The sequence below is a fragment of the Ascidiella aspersa genome, chromosome 2, assembly GCF_963924565.1.
Source record: "Ascidiella aspersa chromosome 2, kaAscAspe10.2, whole genome shotgun sequence".
Taxonomy (NCBI): domain Eukaryota; kingdom Metazoa; phylum Chordata; class Ascidiacea; order Phlebobranchia; family Ascidiidae; genus Ascidiella; species Ascidiella aspersa.
Window position 1 is genome coordinate 9,113,032 of NC_139448.1, and position 22,678 is coordinate 9,135,709.

Consider the following 22,678-nt stretch of genomic DNA (forward strand, 5'->3'; position numbering starts at 1 on the left):
TACTGTGTCTTTGGTGCTCCTTTTGTTACACAGACAAATCCCAAACAGCACGTACGTTTATTAATGCTTGTTTGTACAGAGCTGCGAGTTTAATACGATGGCCAAGCGTCCTGCTGATAAGCCGTATAAGCTTTCATGGCAATATTAATACTTTGATTAATGCTGTAACGAATCTATCACATGTGCAAACATATGACTTAAAAAGCGCAACTCAGCAAAGGTTAAGTGTGCACAACTGCGCTATTCCGAGTTTAAAAAAGGCTTACATATTGTATCTTAATAACGTTTTAACAATATACGTAAAACACATAACGCTTGCAAAAGTTAAACACACAAATGTTTTTGCAGAGCGCAGCAACAGCCCCATCACCCCTCAACTCAATGCCCCCTGATGCCATGGGTCAGCCGGGAGTTCCTCCTGGATATTTTCCGGTAAGTTTTGCAGGTTTTTTGCACCTTCAAAGAAAAACAACATCATGTATTTATGTTCCAAATACTGGATTGTGTAATTGCATGTGGTTTTACATGGAGCGTCTCATTATCTTTATTTAGATCTGTGTTTCTCAGAACCCACATTTGTTTCCAAAACAATGCCAGGTCCAACCAGAACTATTACATTAGTGGTATCTTGAATAAATGTAGCATTTAAGACTGTAACTGATTGCTGATGCACTGGTAGTAAATGATTTTCATGTAATCTTTTAAATTTCCATGTCCCACATAAGTTGTTTTCCTCAGTTGAACAGTTTACATTCTCTTTAAGTTATATAATAAAAATTTGCTGATATGTTTAGTTTAAAGATATGACTTAAGCTAAAAGGAAAATCCACTGTTCAGCATAGCACTAACATGCTCACTGGACGCTGTTAAAAGTAATAAGAATGCAGCTTATAGCATACTTGATTTATATTGCAGCACTTAGCCTGAGGTTTTTAATGCAGCACAGTTTAGCAAGCTAGCCACTGATTACAGGGTAGCATGTCCATTGACATGAAGCATGTTAAAACCTGGCATCACAATATTTTGGTTGGTAGCAAGTCAAATAACTCTGTTCAGACAACAATGAGGGATAAGGAACAGCAAAAAATAAAGGGTTTAAGTTACTATATATTTTGTCAGGAAACCCAAATACGAAAATATCTGATGGTTGAAATTTGTGAGTTTAGCTTTGTTACACAGATCCTGCTTTATAGATATTTAGTGACTTTCTCTCCAGTTTAGATAAGTTAAAGTTAAACAGCAGTTGTGTTGAATTATGTTACAATACAGCAGCAGCAGAATATGTTGATGAGGACAGTGAAAAGACAACAAGATTATCCATTTCTGACAAGAAGCAGAAAAACATTTCAGATCAGGAAAAAATGATTTACTGTAAGGTGAGAGGTCAAGTTTTAAACATACCTGCTATCAAACTGTACATTTAATATGTATCAAAAAAAATTACCTTTGAACATTTTATCAAGTCTTCATTAGTATTAGAGTTGGACTGAGACTTTGATAGGAGTGAGAATGCAATTATGCACAGGCAAATATGATAAAAAAAACTTTAGGACATATTTTTCCGTTTTAACAAGCTCAATTTTCTTTCTTTTATGAAAGGTGAATCAGGAGAGTTCAACAGTTTTATGAAACATTATTTGTAACAAAAAACAGAGAATTGATTAACTTTTAATAGCCAATTAGTTTTACTGAACTGGGTCTACTGGTCACTTTTACAGTTTGTTGAAAGTTGTTCTCATTTAATTATTTTATTGTTTTACCACTCACTTATAAAACAATATTATGTCGAGTTAGAACCCGACAGCCGACAACCAGTTTGACATCATTTTTTGCAACAAACATCAAAAACTGTTGTTTTATTTGCAGCCGGGGTCAGCTGCATCACCCTCACCCCACCATAACCCCAACAACCCCATGATGAGACAGCAGGTAAATCTTAAAAAGGTTTTTATCTAATGTGCAAGGAAGCGTGAAATGGTAGACCTGCACTATGAAGGGTGTATAGTGCCAACTAGCGGTCAACCAATTTGATATGTTCATTTCAGTGGTGGCGCTGTCGAGCTGTACCACACAAAATGCGCACGACCTGCTTGACAGTTTTAGCCTTTTTAGTAATCCAGCGTTTGAATTTAACAAAACTTAAAACGTGTATGTTCATTGTTTGGGGTAAGGAAGGTCAGTTGTAAGCAGGGCTGGGGAGCCGGAGCTGGAGCCCGGAGCCCGGAGCTAAGCATTTTCTCTGGAGCCGGAGCCCTTTTTATTATTTTTGTGGAGCTGGAGCCATTTTTCAATTTGTGGTGCTAAAGCTAAGAAATTATATTTTGTTTCATCTCCAACGTTAGTAGCCAAAAGCAATTTTTAAAACTTGCCATTGGATAAGTGACTGGTGGCACCGGAGCTTGAGCCGGAGTCATTGGGTGTGTATTTGATGGCTCCGGAGCTGGAGCCGGAGCCAAAGTATATGAGTTTTACTACTCCGGAGCTGTAGCCGGAGCCAAAGGATTGAGTTTTACGACTCCGGAGCTGGAGCCGGAGCCATTTAATAATCGCCTGATGGCTCCGGAGCTGGAGCCGGAGCTGGAGCCGGAGCTAATGCTATTTTACGGTGGCTCCCCAGCCCTGGTTGTAAGATTTGGTTAAAGTAAAAAAAAAACACTTTCGCCGAACAAAAATTACATAGGCGTAATATATTTGCATTTTTAATAATGTTGTTGTTTTTTTAGTCTTACATGTCACCGAGATACCCGCCTGGTGGCCCACGACCAGGAATGCAAGTAAGTCAACTGAGTGTGCTAGGATTATAACATGAACAGCTCTCAAAAAGCAAAATAATACAGTAGTTTACTATACCAAGGTCTTTTAGCATTGCACTGGCCCAAAAAACAGTTGACATAAATGCATTACACGCATTCGGTTAGCCCTTTTAATGGCTTTCAATTGTGTAACAGTTTCTTATTTACCATGGTAAACGTAAACTATATATTTAGAATTTCAGGGTTGCCCCACAATAGCTTGGTTTATTTATTGTTTTTCGCATTGCTTATGACTTGCTATTTAGATGGCACCTGTTTAGGTTTGCTGTTTTAATAACAAATTACTTTTTAGGGTCCAGGTCCACAACCCTTGTTGCCAGGAATGGAGCGTCAAGGTAATTTGGTTTAAAAGCAGTCTGCTAGTGATGTGCTTTATTTTTGTACATCAGTAGTTAAAACAACATATTTTTACCGCAATAACTTTTTTTTCAGTATAGTGGTTAATAAAGTGCTATCAAATTTCCGTCCAATTGTTAGCTATCAACTTTTCAGTATGAGAAGCTTTACAATCAACAGTGGTGTAACACGAAAAATCAATTGAAAAAACATGAACTATTCAATTAGGTGAGATTATGTCGTAACGTTTTAGGTCTTAATAAATCGCTGGCAGGATTTTTCTCATTAAATCCGCAGGATTGACCTAACAAATATTTGCTTAATAGCAGCTGAATGGTTATTCAACGAGGGCAATTTTTGTAGGAAGACTGCCTTTAAGGGCAAGGCCAATCAACATGGCATACAAGACCATGTTTGTTCGTTAAATGTTCTCTTGTGTACACGGTTCGCTTGTTCCCCTAATTGACAAAGAGTTTTATTCTTAAGAGTTTTCCGTGGTGTAAAACTAGACAGAAAAGTTTTCACAAGGGAGTTTATTAATTTCCTTTCTTTCGGATACAAAGAAGCAAGATAGCCGACCACAGTATTTTTTCATTAATCTTGCTTGGCTTTGCCGAATTATCCGCTCTGCATTATAAGGGCTGTCATATTATAGCCCTATAAGCGGGTCGGCAGTTACAAAAAAAAATAGAAAGAAAGATGAGATTTGTCACTTTTTAAAGTGTTAATCTGAAAATTTAAGAGGTTTCCAAAAAAGGTTGTGATAAATCGATTTTTTTTTTTCTTTCTCAAAACAAAATAACCTTTAAAAATATTGTACCAAGTTTCTCAAAACAAAATTACCTTGAAAGAAATCGTAGCAAGTTTTTCAAAACAAATCACCTTTTAAAAAATCGTACAAAGTTTCCCCAAACAAATTTCTCAACATAAATTCATCTTTCAAAAAAATCGTACCAAGTTTCTCAAAATAAAATTACCTTTTACCACACGCTTGCTGATGCTATTCCACTTTGAAGACAGTCGAAATACTCTGTGTCGTTTTGCTTGATCGATTCATGTCGCCCGACTTGATCGCCGAAGATGTAAAGCCTTCTATCTGTTCGCACAAATACAAAGTTGTGTTTGCTTAGCCCGTCCAATGGATCACTGACTGATTGATGACTCGCGATTGGATTGTTGGGACTTCATTAGTTTAGGCTTGAGATATGAGTGCAGAGCTTAGAGGCGTAAGTATGCGATTTGTAAAATTATGGGGAACTTATTGTTAAATATATCAAAGTCAGACAGTTTAACAGCCAGCATTGTAAGAATATTACCGTACAACCGTGCTTTATCATCAGTCAAAGACGAAATGACAAAAAAGCAGAACATTATACTTCGTTTCTGTCAATTTTTTAGTTTTCAATTCTAATTTAACTTTGCCCGGATGAAGCACGGTTGCGCGAAAGCTTATTAAGATTTTAATACAATTGGTCGTTAAGAGTGTTGTATGATTTGCAGATTTTTTTTAAGTTGTGTCGCTTTTTTACTAGATTTACAGAACAAATGCAAAATGAAGTTTTGCAAAAAATACGTACTCAGGCCCACTAATATACCATCTACCGTTTAACATGACCGACAAACGTCGATTCGCTTTTAGGCTTGTAAACGCACAATAAGAGACAAGGAACGCCCGTCAATTAACTCGTTATTGATCTGTCCGATTATGAAACCAACCGCAAACGCAATCGTCCTCGGCCCGTTAATCTTCCCGTCTCAATAAGAGGCCGCCGTCGCATCTCATTTGCTTTCGCTTTTGATCGAGGCAAAAAAACGCCGGGCGGCGACGCTGGTGGCATTTCGCGGTCGACAATCGTTCCAGGCTAGGTGGTTTATTACCGGACCCCTTTTCGCCAATTCAACGGCTTTGTTTCCCGTTTTTAACCCTGTTTTTTAAGCCACCGGCGACGGTTATGTGCTGTAGCCCGTAGGTCAGTTTGTGCTGTGGTAAACGACTACTGCCTCTACAGTATTTTAACCTGTCTTTTGAGCCCTTTTCAATCTAGGCGACCTCTGTAACGGCAAAAAATTGTATTCCTTTGAAGCAGCAGCTGATTGATTAAACTTGTGCTAGAGCATAGGTGCCCAAACTGCGGCTCGCGAGCCGCATGCATCTCTTAAACCTGTTTGATGCGGCTCTTACGTTCAAGTTGTAAAGTATTTTTTAGGATCTCGGTGTCAATTCCCGTGTGCTTAAACTCAAAAACTTTCTAATATGTCTTAGCCCGTGTTAAGCAAATCTTGCCACGATAAACACACCTATTATAACTACTAGACTGTAGAAGTTTTTGCTCTAAACTCGTTAACTTTCCAATATGTTTTAGCCCATGTTAAGGTAATTTTGCCAGCCGTCACTCAAAATAGCAGTCATTAGATCGACCGCGAAGACTTTGCAAATCAGTTAAAATTCGACAACGCCGTGTCATTAAAAAATGGGCTTTAAAATACGAAGCCGTCTTTTTTTTTACAAGGGCCACGCATTTTCACTCGTCAAGCCACCAGGCTCAATTTAGCTCCAAAGTTTTTGGAGTGCCATGTGAAGGGGCCTCGACGACGGATCGGGTTCGAAAGGCCAAAAACGAGCGTAAATGATTTATACGCGCTCGCCAGCCACTGTCAGAGTGCCCGGAGCGTGGGAACATCGGGCGTTGAGCTGCTGCGCGTGATTCTTTGGGGACTTGGGACGAGTGCGCTTTTCCTTGCACTTTAACGGACCGTGAAGTCTTAACTTAAACCGGTCAACGGTGATAGGCGAAAAATTGTCGCGTGGAAATTTGAGATGCGACTTCTGCTTTTTCCGTGTAATATACCATTACGCTTTCGTAGTATGCCAAGTTTAACCCCAAATACGGCGATTAAGCAAAATTGCACAGCTTATTGGTTCAGCTAAGCAGTCATGAAATCCGGTGTGGTTTTACTTAGATGAAAGCTACGTGTTTAAATTTAAAATTCGAAAAAAAATTCTTATTTCCGCGACACTTTACAACAAGATCCAAAGCGAACAAAACTTGGACGTAACTACCAACGACATTATTAGAAAAACAGCTTAAAATGTACCTTGACTAAACGTAAATGTTTTGTTGAAGGAGTCAATTTTCAGTCATATCAGTTTTTCAAGACGTGTCTTTCGAAGCTCAAAATGCGTAGTGCCCTGCCAACAAACCTCAAAACCGCTTGAATAGTTTAGTCAAAAAGTGTCCCATCCCAACCAGAGAAGCGGCAACAACTCGCCAGGTAGAAACTTTGACTACCAGCACCGCCACAAGGCGCCTCACGACATCCAGCCAAATTTGCGCCGTGTTTTCCTACGTCGCGACCCTTGTTTTTGCGAGCGGGGGGCGCTTGACAAAACAACGCCAAGGCTAAGAACTCTCGGCGCGGGAAACGAAGACGACCTTTCCCGCCGAAGTCTGACGACGCGCGCCTAATTGCAAAGCTGTGTTGCATCTGTCGGGCCTGCCTTGTCATAACTTGGGCAGCGGTGTGCGCGCGCAATTACCAACGCCGTGTCGCCTGTCGACTCTAATCGCCGAATCTCCGTGACGAATCAAACCCCAGACCCCACCCCTTGTACTGGAGAGCTTGCCTTAGTTGCATTTACTGCCGGTTGCTTTACGTTTGAAGTTCTCAGCAATTTCTCGCGATTCGATATTTTACATAACACACGCAACCATACAACATATAAGAAAACAATAGGGTATATTACTTTGTAATACGGAACCAACATATGAAATTTAAGTGTTTTACATTAATTTGCAAATTTGATTTTCTTTTGTAATAGTAATAAAGTAATAGAGTTGCCAATTTGTTGAAAAAAAGTTTGGGAATTTTACAGTTTAATTTCGAATATTAGTATTTTCATTTTTCTTTTAAATCCCCAGATATATATTAATTTTTAAACGAATTTACCCAAACGTTGGTTTCGTTCAGCCTCCAAGCAATCCGTGCGTTCAACACTGAACCGCAATCTCGCGTTTTTTTCACGCTTAACCGTATTGACGCGCGGTTGCTTTTCAGTCTTCAGCTAACTCAAAAAACCTGTTGTAGAATAGAGCTTTTTTATCTAAATGTTCGATTCCACGAAGGTTGTTCGCGCTTGAAAGGTGCGTATGCCACATGTTTGTTGGCAAACCTAGGAAACCCGAGCCCTTACTTCCACGTTCCTACACCTAAACCAAGTCTACAGCAGCAGTTGACTAGTATGGCCGATTTAAAAAGTCCTACCTTCGTCGAGATCGTACCGATTTTAAGGAGCTGTACAAGTGCAGTCTTGACCTTATTCATCCCTACTGACGTTGTTGCGTTTGGCCCTTGTCCCATGGTGTTTCAAAGTGTACCGGGCGGGAAACGCACGGGGCACCAATAACACGACTCTTTTCAACGGTAAACTTTACACCAGGGGTGTCCAACAAGCTGCACGCGTGCGAAATGTGGCACGCGACCTAATAAAAAATGGCACGCAAGCCCTCCCCAAAAAATACTAAAATTGTTATTTAGCCAATTGCCAAAAAAGCTCAATTTGTTATTCAGGAAATTGTCAGAAAATACTAAGTTTGTTATACAGCCAATTGCCATTGTTTGTTCACAATATAAAACAATCGCGGCAATCACGACAACCAACAATTACTTTTGATATTATAACATTATACTGTAGTGGAGGCTAGCATTCACATAATATTATATAGCTTGGTGTGAAGAAGACACTTTGATGTAGTGATGCGCATTTCTACTAGACAGTTTTTTTTCAAATTTAAATAAACGTTCTTATTTTTGGTAAAAAGGCGCTTTTATGATTAAAAAGAATTGGTTCGGTTACGAAACTTTGGCACGGGAAGAAGTTATAAGATAAAAATTGGCACGCCGGCATGATTGAGTTGGACACCCCTGCTTTACACTATCTTTGAACCATATCAGGCGCTGCCAAACCAGTAGATCAGGGCGAACAGCTTATCTTTAATGCAAACACCGACTATCTTTAGTTATTTGTTGACATACGCTAAAAAACAAATTGACAACCCCGTGGCTGAAGACTCACAGTACAATGACATCCACACCAACAGTACAATGACATCCACCAAATGTTCTCGTTTGCGCTATAGGCTGCATAAGGAATATTTGGAAGTTGACAAACCTTTTGTAGCATCCATCACCTTCGGTCTTCCATCCATCCACCGTTGCTCTTCGTTGAAAATACTACAAAAAGGCAAAGAGTTGTGAATCGTGTTCCCAAAACAAATCTGCAGTCTACAGCCTATATTGACAAAAAAACGAAAGTAAAACTGGTCGTGCGCAATAAAAGCGGCGGCCTAAAAAAAATATCCCTTGCTCGCCGGGCAATACCGAGATATGGAGAACATAAAGCAATCCCAGGCTCGTCTTGTTCCCGCCGTAAAGCCCACGGTTACAATAGCCCGATGAATGATCGCCGTTGCGGCCGCGTTGTGACCCTGACAGCCTTATCTCCGCAGGCATTGACCGCGCGGGGCCTAAGACACCCCCCATTCTTTAGTCGAGTGCTTGCACTTGAGCTATATGACAGCCTCGCGCCGCACACACTTACACGTACGCACCAAAAAACGCGCCTTCGCAAGGAATCTGGACAGTCAATGAAGACCTGTTTGCTGCCTTTGTTTTGAGCCCGACGTTTGATTCATGTCAGTTTACAAGAAAAATTGCGTAAGAAATCGGCCTGGAAACAGTTGAGCGAAGAGTCCTATAGATAATCCTTTGCTTACACACACGTGCGCGTAAATACCCAGCTAGATTTTGAGGCTGCTTAGTAAGCCACCCATTGTTCATTTTTTGGCGGATCCCAACCATTCTTTATGCAGTGGAATCGACTTCACGCTTTCACATGAACCGGCAGGGTGCAAAAATTGCACTCCAATAGAGTCATAAAAAGGAGCTGGCATTATATATAATAACCAGCCAGATTTTCTGATCAACCAGGCCAAGCATTTTCTCTACTAATGTTAAGACATTTACTTGAGCTGCGGTTAAATCTGTTGACCACTTATCACCCGTTTAGGCTGGAAAAACTGTGAAAATATTTCACCCAACAAAGAGAGTCATATATTTCTAAAATCGGGCCGCGTTTGCCTTGCTTTTGTGTGAGTCAGATTTTAAGACCAACAAGACAGCATTTTCCCTCTTAACGTTGAAACTTTGAACTAAACTGCGGTTGAATCTGTTGGCCACTTACGCAGCACCCGTTTAGGCTAAAAAAAAAGCTTAAAAAATTACGCCCAACAAAGAGAGTCATATATTTCTAAAATCGGGCCGCGCTTGCCTCGTTTGCCTCGCTTGTGTATGTGTAGTGCGCGGTCTGGTAAGAAATGAGGACAGCCGAGGCCAAAAGCGATACTTAGGCACGTACGATCGGCCGATTAAATTACATTAAGCCACTCGTAACGACGCTGAATCACGCGCGTTGCATGTGCGCGCGCGCTCGTGCATGTGCGCTCGTGTGTGCGTGTGTGCCACCGCTTCCCGGCCATTAAGCTAACCCAATATTGACCCTTGCAACGCGTTTAAACTTTACCGCCGCCATTGTGCGACAAGGGCGCTTTTACAAGTTGTTTGGCAAGCCCGTGCTCGTTACGTTGTGCTGGTCATGACGGCGGCTGTTGTTAAGCTCGCTTTACCCTGTGCCTTTATGAGAGTCGAGTTTTCGGGAATTTTTCTTCGTCGTTATTTGACGGGTGTGGCCTTTTGTTGCCAGGGGAAGGAAACGTAGTTGGTTTTTGTTGCGAATTCGCCAAAGATTAACAGAAGAAAGTCCGCGATTTGAACGGCGTTTGGCGCCATAACTATTTCCGCCATCATAAAACCTAACCCTTAACGATTTACATGTGACATTTATTGTTTTAAAGCTCTTTATCTGCCACTAATCAAAATAACAAGAAACGCATATCGACTGGATTGGCATCGAGTTATTTCAGTGCAAAACAACAGCCCTTGTATAAGGCCCGACCACAATGTACTGAAATAACAAGAGGCAATGTTTATTCACTAAATATACCTTCGGGTGCACAGGCCTTTCGTCGCCGTGCAAAGCACACTTCGCCCTCCAAGTACTTTTGTAAAACGACCCAAAAGCGCCAACTAATAATAAAGACCCAAAACGTGAACGATGGACAATTTTTAAGTTTCGGGGGCAAGTCTAGACTTACAAACCTCTTCCTATTTCGTATCCAGAAAAGTTTGCAGAAAATAAACCAATGGTGAGGCAACATTATTGTATTAATAGGCTACAACTTTTTCGTTCCTTGAAATCGATTTGTAAGACTGCTCCGTTTCAAAATCGCAACTTTGTATTTAGATAAAAAAGAACGCTCACTACCAAAAGCTCCTTAAAGGTAAAACGCTTTTTCCCTTACGCCTATATACCCGAGCCTCCCATGCTCTTTCGAGTCGCATCCATCCGTCACTCCATCGCGATCCTGTCTTTGAGCGATCGGCCAATCTGCGTTAACCTGGGCTCGCCAAGCTTGCTTTGACGTGGATCGGCATCAACAGACAGCAGCGCGAATGGCTTCGTAAGCTTCGTCGGTGGCAAACGACAAGAGTGATTGGCCGGTCGATAGTCGCCTCTAGTCCGCTTAAACCGCGACTTCACATCTCCCAATGACGAACCTAATTTCAACCGACAGCGTATACCATTGCGGATTTGCAAAGAGGAAAGCCTCGGGACCTATTTTTAATTTAAGGACAAGATAGCTGCGGTTTCATTTTCGCTGCCGTTTCGCCTTGAGGTGTAGAGTCTGCCAGTGTGATCCGCTTCCAACCATAAACCTATAGGCGCAATTTGAACCCTCGAAGATCCAATAAAAGATTTTAAACTCGCGCTCTAAAGTCAGGCGTGTTTAGGCAGCACATCACTCACGACGTCAACGTTTGATTCGAAAATGTTGCAACAGCTGTTGTGTACAAAGGGAAGCCGCGTTTTCAATTACCGACACGAAATCGAGTTAATTCAATTGCAACGCCACTTTAATGATTTCGTTCGCTTGTAAAACTTCGTTATAAACCGATCCCCAATTTCGACTTGCCTTAAAGATTAAAGGTAGAACTGTCCCAGAGGGGAACCAAAAGTTAATCGGGACCCACTGCATTCCAGTCCCATTCTGGCTAAGACATTGGCGGGCAATGTTTACCATAAAACCCGCCAGTGACGTAATCTGTCGTAGCTTCCCGCCATTATGGCGACATTGACAGCTGCTGGCGGACGTACCACAAAATTTGAGTTTTTTTCAGAAAAATTTGGCTAAAATCATGCACAAAAGGTATGGATTGCAGATGGGGTCCGCCAGTTTTTCGGAGTTTTTAGCCTTCTTACCTGCTCGCCAAGAACAACGGCTGCATGCTTGGGCGCTTCACATGTATTCTATCCTCTTTGTTGGTTACACCAGCGGTTCACAGAAGCAGCAACAGCAGCAGCACCAGCGGTAGTCATTAGCCAGGGCGAGTTCATGCACGACTCATCCTCTACAAACAAACAATAATCCGATTAGAGCGCTGTGAAAGCCGCCTATAGCGCAACGCTAGTCGCTGTATTTTGCCGTGTTCCGCCTGTTTTTTCCGCGTCGAAAATACACAAGGCCGCCTCGCCGCTCAGCCGCTCATTAGCTACGCAAACACGCGCCGCTCGAAACTTTTCACTCTGCCAACGCGGAATTTCTGTTGTTTTCAGGCGAGAGCCCCAAAACTGTAAGTTTCTTTTCTACTGTGTATACGGGCAACATCTCGCTCAGCCATATTTCTTGCAATCTGCCGTTTTCGTTTGGTACAAAGATGGTTTGCCGCCTTTGAACCTTAGCTGCGAATTATTGTCAAAGGTTTACTGTATATCCCAGCATTTTCTTTTCAATTGAAAAATGTTATGAAATTGGACAAATACAATTCAAACTTTTGTCCCACCCGAAATTTGAAAAGTTTTTACAATTTTGGGTCCCATAAGGGCATAAACCTCTCAGGTTCTTTTCCTTTTCCTAGATAGAGTTTTGTAAGCGTTTTTTCTTTTAAGTTCTTTAGCTTTGCCAAAGCCGCCTATTTTGACAAATTTTCAGCCGTTTTTGAATGTTAAACAAATCTCTATCTTTAGCATCACAAAAAAATCGCGTCAAGCCTTGCGAAAACAAACGATAGATACAGCTCATCGCAATCTCAGCCTCAAATCTCCGCAAACCTTTTGTAGCGGCCGCGTAATTAGTCACTGCGACGTGTCACAGCTGTCCGCCTGTCGCCCACCTGACACACGCCGCTTCTGGCAAACAAACAAACAAACAATACCTGACTAATTTACGCAGAGCTTCAATGAGCTTAAACCGGCTAAACCGAAATAAACCAGACATTGGGAGCCGACTGCATTTAGGCGGTCATAAGTTGGTTATACTGTTAAACCGTGCAGTGCGATGTTTGCCGCCGCTAAAATGGAGGCTTTTATTGTTGGCGATTCAAGAATTACCCTTAGGATTTCGGTTGGTTACAAAACTCTATTTCAAAATTGGTTACAAAAATTATTTCAAATTGGTCAATTTGTTGGTAAAGTACACTCAGAGCTGGTAAAATACTGGAGTCCGGCGCTTATCCGAGGTAGGTGGCCGCTTAAATGGATGCTTTTTTGTTGGCGATTCAACAATTACACATTCGGTCGGTTACAAAACTAAAAGTTGATTTAAATTGGGCAAAATTTTAATGAAATACACCCAGTGGCGGTAAAATACTGTAGTCCGGCGTTTAATCGAGGTAGGTGGCCGCTTAACGTTATCTCATCCGCTAAGTGCCTGTCCAGCTGAACACACCGAAGCAAATCGGCCAAAGTGTGTCGACATCGACGCCCCCTTTGATGCTGACGCCAATTAGGCGACGCAGCGTGCATGCAAAAAGCGCCAGCGATTCACCCCTGGTCTCCCCAATTGGGCCTTCAGCCGTACCAGCTTCTTGTATATCGGCAAACGCCGCTAATGACCCTCGGGCCCGCTCGCAATACCAACAAGCGACGAAGATCGGCTCGAGTGTGTTTGCCTCCGCCGCTCGACCAATTATGCGACGGCGGCGAGTTGAAAGACCCCGGCACCGGCTATAAGCTAAACACGAGGCTGCCGAAAGCGAAAGTGCAGCGAAACCGGCGTCTTCTCGCGCACTTGAGAGGCGTCACAAGAGCCCGAAAACCGGAACAGCCCTAAAGAAACAATTCGGCCTTCTACGGTGTCTCACCTTATTCTGGTCGCCCAAAACGTCTTACAAAATTTTGGTTGCCCAAAACGTCTCACCATATTCTGGTTGCCCAAAAGACTAGTGCGATGTTTGTATATTCTCAGATAACGTTATCCGAGACTAAACGTTAATCGGAATTCATATCTGGTGCCGTCAAAGATTCCCGCTTAAAAAAAATCCTACGCCAAACTTATGCGATTTATTCTTAAAAAAGGAATTTTTCATTGCAACAAGGCGATATTTTACGCCAAATGACGTCACGACTGTGGTTTTGGGCCACATTTCACGGCAAAGATATTTAGCGTGAAGACACTGGAATGCAATTGGGTATCGGATTAACCGACACGCCCTTACAAAACGGCCCACTGAATGGGGAAAATAGGCTAAAAAGTGTCTGTAACACAATAATAACAATGGCGCCGATAGTTTTCTTGAAGCAAACCGCGGTCTAACTTGTTTTTTTGCTTTTCTACGCATTCTTTTGCGAGATACTTGTAGATTTGACTCAGCGATAAGTCGTCTATCCCACAAGCACAGCCGTGTGTTGACCACATTAACTTGATCCCCAAAGAAATAAGCTCAGAAAACGAGCCTTTTGTGACTGTTTTTGGTGTCTATATTCCACCCATCTTAACCGCTTCAGGCCAGAGTTCGCCAAGGGTTTTTACCAATCCGCGTTAAATCGTCTACCTTACAAGCACAGCCGTGTGACCACCACATTACATTGTCTCAACATCGTCGAGGTAAAATGCTAACTAAAAACAAACCTTCTGTGACTGTTTTTGGTATATATAATATATTCCGTCGATCGTAAGCCAGAGTTCGCTAAGGGTTGTTACCAAACCCGTTTGGTCGTCAATTCCACAAGCTAAGCCGTCACCCATTGTATCGATGTCGTCGAGGTAAAAAGGCTTAGAAAAACGACCCTTTCGTGAATGCTTTTGCATCTATATTCCGCCGATGATAACCGCTTCAGGCCAGAGTTCGCCAAGGGATATTACCAACCAACAGCAGTCGCCAGAAGAGCGCGTTCTTGACTTTCAAGCCGCTCGTGCCGCAAACGATCCACTGCGGAAGTCGATAATGTAATTGGAACTGCCAGGTTGCGGTTGTCCGTACACGTACATTGCTACAAGCGCAAGCTCGCTTCGTCCACCTCGGCCTAAAAGCTATGCACTGCACGAACCGCACGAACACGACCTTTTTGGTAAGCAGGACGACTACAAATGCAAGCGGTTACCTTTGACCCTGATTTCGTGCCGTTTTCCTTTTTGCATGGCAACTATAACATCAAACACTTTCTCGTATTACCAACGGGTTTTGCCATATTTTCTTGAATTTTTGCCTAGTTTTTATATGTATATACTTAAAATTAGCCTGCCGCTTTTCTGTATTTTGTCAAGTTTTTCATTGACACAATAAAATCCAGGCTTGGTTTATATCCTAGCTGTACTTTGGGAGTTATCGTGCTATTTCCGCCCAATCTAAGCTGTTTTAAAGCCCAGTTGCTCACATGACCACTTCCAAATCAACCAGCTCACTTTTCCGAGACCGGTATCCATGGCTTTTGACAAAATGTAGCATTTGAAACGGCCCGGCAAACTGCCTAAGCACCGCATAAGCAAGGTGTTTGCGCTTTAGGCTCTAATTGCCAAAGCGGTCGCGTAAAGCGGGCATTTATTGCCTCCTAATGACCGCTTTGCCGAGCGTCGAGTCGCCGTTTCCGCGTCAATAAACCTGCCATAAACCAATCGTAATGCCAACCACGGAGCCGTCAAGCATCTTTCCCGGCCTGAGACATCAACGGCGCGCACGCGTGTGTGCACAGATGTCAGGTCGGACGGCGCATCACACACACACTTCCCAGCCTGGACACTTAGCAGTAGGCCTGGGCCCCTTTCGTGTACCGTCGATTTAATTAAATGGGCGTTCCGCGCAAAATGCCCAGCAAACACAAGCGCTACTGAGTGTCAGTTTAAGCCGCCCAAGCAAGCCAGCAGGCTGCGATCAATAGCCACCGTCAGGCAACTCAATAAACGCTTTCTGGCATCCATGGTGCAGCCTGTAGCCCCGCAATCGCGCCCTGCCATCTACGGGCGGCGGCTTAGCCTCGACGTTACGGTGTTACGCCACCGCTACTCCGCTTACAAAACAAACAAATTGCCAAGCGAGATAATTGGTAGCAGCAAGGCCCCGCCGCACGCATTAGCCCGAACGAACGACTTTCGAATCGCCACTTTTCCTTGAAATTGCATTCTAGCCCTTAAATGTATAGCTTCCTGCGATACCGCAAATGACCACTTTTAGCCCGGACTTGGGATGTTAAGTACCTTTTCTGGTCCTAAATAAAGGGACTTTGCCCGAAAGGACCGTGTAGCTTGTAATCAAGCTGACCTTTCTACTTTTGGTCCCACCCGCAACGCGTTAAACGCAGACGAAACAGTTGTAATTCGCGTTACTTACATTCACAAGTGTGTACATGTATTTCGGCCAACCCAGCACTGATAGCACTGCATCACAACAAACTAACACCGCTTATTCGCTAAGTTCGACACACAGCGCTCAGCCTGCTTGATTTCCAGGTTCTTAAACTTGTAAAACTCCCTCGATAAATCGGACTGAGACAGAATCGCCTGGTGCTTAGCGCAGATTTAACTTGGGCTGAAATTAGATCCGAATGACGCATGGCAAAGGTACACCGCGCCAGCCTTGCCCATAACACCAGTTGTACAGGCTGTAATCTAAGATCAGCACAGCCGCCGCATGTACTACCTACTCGTGTATCGACGTGTAGGCTTGCCTAACCCTAGCCTTATGGGCAAAACAAAGTTTACTGGCAACGAAACCAGTGTAAGTATTATGGCTTAAAGTGATACAATAACATAACCTGATCAATCACCTCTTTGACAAACTACGTACAACTTAACCTGTTTTCTTACTTAAACAGTGATAAATTGCTCGTATATCTAAGCGTAGGGCTGAGAAAAATATCATGAACCATTCTGCTCTGAACACAATCCACTTGTTCTCAATTACTTACCGCGTTAAAATTCCGCTTTACATCCCTTATTCCTTTTATTCACTGTTTCAAAACCGACTCATGTTATTCCATTTTTAGCGGCACTTGCGAAGCCGAAATCCCGCAGAAATAAACTAAACTTTGTCCAACCCACTACGCCGGCGCATCGCCTGAACGCCGTCCAGCCAATGCCTGTTGACGGCCGCGCAATTTGCTCAGTTGCCGTTCGCCCCGCTTTAGCCTTTCTTTCCTCGGCCGTACACAGACGAACGGCAGGCCGTGGTCGTGTCATGGCTTGCGGCCGCCTGAGCTCTGTCTGACCGATTTTAACTGTGATTGGACACAAAACTAGATGATGGGTTTATTATTTTGACCGTTTTTATTAAAACGATTCGGGATTTATCAATGTGGAAACAAATTAATATAACACTGGGTCTTTGCTGTTCTACAATACATTACAACGCGTTTCGCGTTTAGTTTTATTATGGATTTGTTCCTCTTTCTGGCTTTCATCAGTAACACGAAAGATTTCTTTGAATGAAAACTGTCGTTTGTTGTCCCCGGGGTTTTATGCGATAAAAACGAAGATTGTTGATAGATGTAGTCGGTTAGTGTGGTCAAATGCTCCAGCTCGTCTTTTGCCCGCAATTTTGTGCCTATTTTACACCACTTAATTTGTTTTCATGCTCAGGGCAATCTGTAGTACTTCCCACAAACCAAGGCTTAAAATTATCTTTGAAGTGAACACAAACTTATCATGCGGCGGCCAATGGAAAGGATGCAATAGTACGCGACCCCAACCAAGCAACTATCAAAATGAGATGGCAGTGTTGCGCGTGATATACAGTTCTGTCAGCCTATAGGGTGGGGTTGGTATAGGTGCAGAATCTTCGGTTTCGCCCTTGGTCTCGTACTATACATCGTCTTCATTAATATTTCACCCCGTTTGCGCGCTCGCAAAGAAGGGCATTGGCGCATTCAAAGTGTGGCACTGTTATCAAGCCATCTCGCGGGCTTATTAATCCACGCCACCCGTCTTAAACGCAATAACACCTCGGCGAAGGAGAAACTGCACGTTTGTACTTTTCTCTTTTTAGACAGGCAACTTTTTATTTCATTCATTGTTTCTATTCGGCATGCCAGGCAGAGTATTTTAGCACATAATCGCCTAAAATATTGACTGATTTCAGTTGTGGAATTTAGCAAGCGGGATCTTTTCAGATCTAAGTAAAACCATAAACTTTGCTATGTTGTAAGACACATAACCATGTATTCTGTTTGGCAGCGACTAATTCTAACAGGAAATACTCTATAACCATGTAAAACGTATTGCTGGGTGGCTGTGGTCTTCATTTTCTTATCCGCCCCTACTGTGTTTACACTGTTCTTGAAATACACTTCCATCTTTCTCATCCTCGGGCTACATTCATTGCCATCAGCCCTTGAATCGCCCATTGTCGCGTCACCGTTGCCCCTGTGACGCGACAATTGAAGGTGTTCTCTGGAACGAGCCCTTTGTGTTACAGATCACTTTAACAGACCGCTCTTTTGCACAGGGCTGTTATTTTAGCACCTCTATCGCAAGATATTGGGCCGCAGATTGGCGGTTTTGTCGTTTTTATTGTGGTCGTCGACATGTTTTCCCGGTGTAGAATAATTTGCTCTATATATTGCTTTGTAAATCTGTCATTCGGATGTTTAAATAAACAGGCCCCGGAAAGTTTTTTCTGGTCGCAACAAGTGTGCTGGAAATTGCAACACTGCTTTACTCGACATGATCTTTATCCTTTTTGTCCAAAAATATTTTTTGTCTTTTATTTTAAATAATATTTTCCTGGTTATCCAATTGATTGTTTTGTTTTTTGTCTCTCCTGTTCACTTGTCAAGATTTACCTTTAAGGGGGACAGTCTTTCCCTAATAATTGAAAAGTTTCTAATACTAAGCGGATCATATAATAAAACAAACAGACAGACTTGATCAAAGTATATCGTTGCTTAAAGGTTCAGAAAATAATAACTGCTACAGCGACTGATTACAAGTACCCAGAGTCTGTAAAAAATAGTTTTAATCTCGGATTGAAAGGTACTCGCACCACACAAAACTAATGAAAAACTAATGACCCTTTTAAACGGCCGTCGTTACTCCTAATCCCTTTTCCAACCCGGAACAGACCGTTCGCCGTTGCTAGTCACGTAAAGCCAACATGGCAAGTGTTATCGTCAGCGCACGGTTCGGCGGCACGGGCATCGCAAATAGGCTTTGCGCAGCCCAAAAAACAAAGCTCAGCCCGGCGCCGAGAGCGCTTATTGCCGCCAGCTTAGGCGCCCGCCGCGTTTATCGCTACTTCGCTTCTATTTCTCGAGGGAAATATCCCAGAACTTGGGGATCAACGACGCAAGACGCCTCGTTTAGTCGACTGACGATTATTACGGGCAGAAGTGGCTTTGGAGTTGGACCCGTATCGCGCCGGATCCGGGCTTTTTAACTGGCACTTGAATGCGGGTTGTTTTTAGAGCGCTAAATGCTTTCAGAGCGGAAGTAAATAAATATTGTCGAGTGTCGCTTTCTACGCGTAATACTTTTCTGGTTAAATATTCTTGTTTAAATGCCCTTCTTTATATTATTATGGATTGCTTGAAACCATATTGTTCACAAAGCAATGCCAACTAAACTGACATGCTTGTTGTCGACTATGTACATAGCCATTAATCGAACCCGATGCAATCTTCTTAAGGCAGTACTGCTGTTCAAAATGGTTCAGCTAAAATAAAGATCTGCGAAATTAAAATAAAATCAAAAATTTACCTTACTAAAAAGATTCCACAGAGTTACAGAAGACCCCGTGCACTTTACACAGCAGCCTGGCTTCTATTACCAGATGTCGCCCTTCCGAAATGTCTGTGTTGCCATTACGCATCCCAAACCTTTCATGTGGAAACACTGCCACCAGCCCACCCCCCTGTTCGTAGTCCCACGCCAATACCAGGGCGAAATTAAATTATTCCGTCATTACGTCCTACTTTAAAGTTTTGGTCATTACGTCTTACTTTAAAGCCTTTTACACAGAGGATCCATTAACGCTCCTGTATCAATTCATATAAACCTCAATTTAGTGTCGACTGTTATTTTCTTGTCTGCGTTGAGAAACGCCTTAAACTAGCCAATTAGGAAAGCCACATAATATGGCCAAATGTTATCCGTTGACTCCCACAACAGAAACGTTGTAGAGCCATTAGATAACTAAATCCACTTGTGTGGCCTTAGGCACAGCACGCAGTGCGTGAAGTGATACGCCCAATTGCAAATATCCGTTCTAAAGGTTTTCCAGTTGCGTTCGCCTTAGATCCTAAACTGCTATGTCCTTGTTTTACACTATCAAGGTAACTAATCCTCATTCTTTCGTTGTTGTTGTTTTTTATTATTGGTGCTTTAACACCTAAATCATGTACCTCCGATGTCGTTTCTCAGTATCGCGTATTTAGCTTCGGGTTTTGCTAAAGTTACCGTACTTACCCGTAAACTGTTTTGTTGCAGGACCCCAGATGGTGCCGATGACCCGGATGGTTCACCCCAGGGGAATGCCCGGCGGACCCATGGGGCCAGGGTGGGGCGGATCGGACCAGTTTCCCCAGGTGAGTGTTTTTTTTTTTTTTTTTTTTTTTTTTAGTGATATCACGCATTCTAAATGTATGTAATTTAAAAAAAAATTCAAACATCTAAATTTAAGCAGCCCGACGGCAAGCTAAATGATTTATATTTGTAAAACTTGACAACTGTAAATTATACTTGGACAATTGCGTCTCAGCCGCAACAAAGTTTCTATAAATGTCACCTGGTGCGTTTTGTGTGATCTTTACATGTGTTTTGTTGCAGCATTTCCGAGGCATGCCAGCCAGCACAATACCTGGTCACAGCGGGATGCCGATGCCGATGTAAGTTCGCATTGTTTAACGTGATCCATGTCATTATTTTCATAGAATATGGCATGTTACTTTGAATCGTCGTATAGCTCTACCGTCGTACTCGTTTCAGAGTTTATAATGTGTTAAAAAAAACAATTACAAAAAAGTTATCAAACCTAGCCACGCCCGACCCTTCCATGTGTTTATCATCATGCTTTGAGCCTTTTTTTTCACCTTATGTTTAATTTACAATCTTAAGAACAGATCGCCTTAAAAATGGCATAAAAAATGGTAAAAAAGGATCTTCATAGCTATTAAAGCATAACTATTAAAATTCCTACTTTTGACTTAAATTTTATGTTTCATCTATTGTTATGACGATTTTTTTTTGCATGGCCAGTGGCCACACAAGCTAAGTCAACCAAAAGTTGAAACCAGGACCGCATTTATTTTTCATGTTGTTTGTGCCAATAAAGCATCGCTTGTACCTAACGCGAAACCATATGCAGTATCATTCCTTTTGTTTTGGCGTGCATTGATGGAGCTCAGCGCGCTAATTGTTGTGCGTTGTTTTGCAGGCACGCGCGCCCAGGGTGGCCCAACCCGTCCGGACCTGTCGTAAGTGAACTACTGTTGCTGTAAATACGATTAAAACGAAGTTGGCGGTAACCTTGCAGCTATATTGGGAAGCAATCGTGCAGCAAACTCGCCGTCTAACTCTAATCCTCAGATGATGTTGTATACGTTTACCTGTGCCTATTTCGCTATAAACAAGCATAAAATGTTAACGTTCGAGTTGTTTTTAAACGCATCTTACATTTTGTTTTGCATTTAGGGTCCACCCACAGGCGGCCCCCCAGGAAACCCGATTATGCGAAGCCCCCAAGGTAAAACCCACGTTTTCTGACTTTTAATTGTTTTATTACGCCATATTGTTTTCTAGTTCATTCATTGTCACATGGATGTTCTCACCTCACCGACATGCCTATGCTGGAATCACGATTTTGTCACTTTATTGCCTTAATATAATATATAAAAACGTTGGTTACGCTCTTTAAAGATTTTGTTTATCAGTCTATTTTCTAGATTGCGTTGATATCGTGTCAATCTGCTGAGATAAATTTTCTCAAAACAGTTTACTATCCCTAAGTTTTGCCTAAATGCTATCTATGCCAATTTTAGTCAAATTGGCGCTTGCTCTCTCGCTAAACTCTATTTTGTTTTTGGCACATTGGAGCATAGTGGTTGGAGGTTGTAGTAGGACGTAGTAAGAACGTCAAAGCCCATACAGAAATACATCTTACAAATGTTAAAAATAAATGTAAAGATATTCAAAACGTTCAAAATGCTATATTGTTTATATGGTGCTTGATATGCTTAATACGTTTTCTTTATATTGATTATCGCCGAGTATTATAGTTGCCAACCCTTAAAACCTATATTACAAATACCAACCCTTACAACCTATGCTGCAATATAGGCCCCAGGCCCCATATGCACCCCGGGCCCCATCCGAGCCGTTTCCCCCCACTGCCCCACGACCCAAAGAATCCAGGTGACCGAGCGATGTGAGCTGTGGGGATTTCTAACCCCTAATCCGTTGAGTAGCAGTCGAATCGAAGCATAGGGGGTTCTTAACCTGACACACAGTAATAATGCTTATATGCACTGCATTGCCAGTAAAATATCGTTAAATTGTCCTGTTTGAAGTAAGAAGACAAAAAAATATTTCCAAAACGCTTGATAGATCAAGAAACAAGAACATTTCATGTTTAGCGCCAGTACAAAATATTGTTGTATTCTTACAAAGACACAAAAAAATATCTACTCAAGGCATAATCGGATTTAACAAAAGATACAATTGTAACCTTTTTGGATGGCCGGTTGAGTGTTGTATTTCTGGAATCACAAAGATACTGTAATACCTCCCAAAACCATTCTTTGGTTAAAAAACGAAATATCGCCCAATTTTACAGTCACGAAATTTAGCATTGTGCTTCCTGCTGAGACATGAAAAAATACCCAATACATTAAAAATTAAAAATAACCCTTTGGCGCCAAACCTGTCAAAAATATCTACCCAGTGCATTTTCGGGTCAAAACGGTATTGTTGTTGTTCTTCACGGAGACACAAAAGCATCCAACATATGCATTCAAAATAAAAAAAGCATAACACTACGTCACTACAATTTAAATAAATTGCTTTCTTTTTACCAATTTCAATGCCAAGTGTGAAAAGGTTAAGAACCCCCGTCAGCAGAGCACCTCGTATAACACGCAACCGGCGTAAACGGGCTATGTGCTGTGTGGCATGCCAATCCTGCACGTATACTGGTTCTAACCCGGGGCC

General features: G+C 42.3%; 1 protein-coding gene and 1 long non-coding RNA gene across 6 annotated transcripts in view; one reads left to right on the plus strand and one right to left on the minus strand.

Moving 5' to 3' along the window:
• The window catches only part of LOC146163462 (uncharacterized), a 35,772-nt gene that overhangs the window by 5,073 nt on the left and 8,021 nt on the right, over positions 1–22,678 (plus strand). For 2 of the 4 annotated variants that reach the window (XM_083381900.1, XM_083381902.1), the window contains exons 5-13: positions 349–432; positions 1,867–1,929; positions 2,724–2,774; positions 3,106–3,148; positions 19,961–20,058; positions 20,300–20,358; positions 20,907–20,946; positions 21,164–21,215; positions 21,809–21,883. In XM_083381900.1, coding sequence (XP_083238026.1) covers positions 349–432; positions 1,867–1,929; positions 2,724–2,774; positions 3,106–3,148; positions 19,961–20,058; positions 20,300–20,358; positions 20,907–20,946; positions 21,164–21,215; positions 21,809–21,883 — 565 coding nt within the window. The remainder of the gene's footprint in view (positions 1–348; positions 433–1,866; positions 1,930–2,723; positions 2,775–3,105; positions 3,149–19,960; positions 20,059–20,299; positions 20,359–20,906; positions 20,947–21,163; positions 21,216–21,808; positions 21,884–22,678) is intronic. The other 2 variants (XM_083381903.1, XM_083381904.1) reach the window with 1 other exon arrangement.
• LOC146163463 (uncharacterized) lies at positions 48–16,599 on the minus strand. Of its 2 annotated transcripts, none has more exons than XR_014494534.1 (5): positions 16,447–16,599; positions 11,527–11,675; positions 8,320–8,381; positions 4,127–4,245; positions 48–456 (listed from the first exon to the last, which is right to left on the minus strand). It is a non-coding gene; the product is annotated as an uncharacterized LOC146163463 (long non-coding RNA). The 2 variants fall into 2 exon arrangements; XR_014494535.1 differs by lacking the exon at positions 16,447–16,599 and adding an exon at positions 15,870–16,001.